Source organism: Ruditapes philippinarum, unplaced genomic scaffold, assembly GCF_026571515.1.
Source record: "Ruditapes philippinarum isolate M1 unplaced genomic scaffold, ASM2657151v2 ctg10324_1_1_1_1, whole genome shotgun sequence".
Taxonomy (NCBI): domain Eukaryota; kingdom Metazoa; phylum Mollusca; class Bivalvia; order Venerida; family Veneridae; genus Ruditapes; species Ruditapes philippinarum.
In genome coordinates, this window is record NW_026854546.1 from 29,647 (window position 1) to 31,236 (window position 1,590).

Genomic DNA, 1,590 nt, shown 5'->3' on the forward strand with positions numbered 1-1,590 from the left:
GCTGAATGTTACATGTACAGTTTATACAACAGTAAAATCACTTATAGCAGCCGTGAAAACACTGATAAACATTGTTCTATAGATGCGCGAAAATATGACTATTAAGAAATTATTGGTGTAGAAATATTCGCGCTGAACATGAATTCGCGGATCGAATGTCACCGCGAAGATCGCGAAAATTTGAAGTCTGCGAATATTTCTACACATACAGTAATCCAATTTACTTTTACATGTATATTCTTGGAATGAGAGAGAAAAACACATTATACAACTTAAGAAATTGAAAGTTCAAAAGTCGCCATTGCTTTTGACATATTTTTGTTACTTCCACACATTTATTCATTCCACCAGTAGAAATTATAAAAAGTATCTAAACAATACAGATAGAAAGGCACTACTTTATCGTAAGTTAAAGGATATCTCCATCTCACAAGTTCCTCGGCAACTCCTTACTGTATACACTTTAAAATCTGCAATTCTAACTCTCGTACGTGTGTTTAAGAAATTAAACGGTAAATGCTCTAAGAATAAATTTAAATAGAAAAATCTTAAAGGGATTACTTTTTGGGCGTAAACTATTCAGTTTATAGTTATCCGCCGTATCTTCCCGGCATGTAAAAGGTTTCCTATAGAACTAAAGCTCCACCAATTTTTCACTTTTTTCCAAACGAAAAGATCAAGGGTGTAGTTCCCGTAGGAGGCTTTCGTGTCATCCATAAAAAATCCTCTATGTGAGTTAACAACTGCGCCAGCTTGTATAACTTTCCTACGCTCTGATTCCAAATATCCAATATCGGCGTCATGATCCCATGGTATGACGTCACAATATCTATACGCACCTAAAACTGTTCCGTAATCAACCCAATATGTCACGTTGTACATCTCTAATGCACGTGACACAGTTTTTATCAAAACTCGTAAATTTTCACTTTTCTGTGGAGAAATGTCACACGGCTCGAGACGTTTCTTGTTCAGATTAATATAAGCAAAGGCAATTATTCCAAGAAAAAATATCAAAGCTATTTTAAACGAACATTTCAAACGGCAACATTTTTTATCACCCATTATGGAAATGAGTTTGTTTAATATCATATCAGATATGTAAATATATGCATGAAATGCCTAATTTTGGACCAAAATGGATAAAAGGAATAAAAAAAACATTTTTAATGAAGTAGGGCGAAATGATATTTGGATCAATGAAGATAATCTCCAAAGGAAAAAAATTGGGCAAAGAATTGGGAAAAAAAAGTTATATTAACATTACAGCGTTTTCAAAACTGGCAGGTGTCAACTAAAGGACTAAATTATTCAATTATACGTAATACGCAGTCAAAAAAAATACGTACATTTATTTCAATTATTTTAGAAACGGTTAAACTATAAGGAATCACATGAATATTTTCTCTGTAAAATTGTTGATACTGTCATAGGATCTGTAGACCAATACTGTAATGTTCTACTTATTCCATTTGTCTTTCCTTGAGTTGTCACTGCTGTCAGTGTAGTCATCACTTTTATACAAATATTATGATTTTTGTTCTTCTTTTTTGGTGATGATCATGTTAGGTAATTAATTCAAACTGACAC

At 32.8% G+C, this 1,590-nt stretch overlaps 1 protein-coding gene across 1 annotated transcript; it reads right to left on the reverse strand.

Moving 5' to 3' along the window:
• Positions 1 to 579: 579 nt before the first annotated feature.
• On the reverse strand, positions 580 to 1,065 carry LOC132740422 (uncharacterized protein RP689-like). Its single transcript, XM_060728327.1, has one exon. It carries the CDS (start codon positions 1,063 to 1,065, stop codon positions 580 to 582), a length of 486 nt encoding a protein of 161 aa, XP_060584310.1.
• Between the last annotated feature and the right edge of the window lie 525 nt (positions 1,066 to 1,590).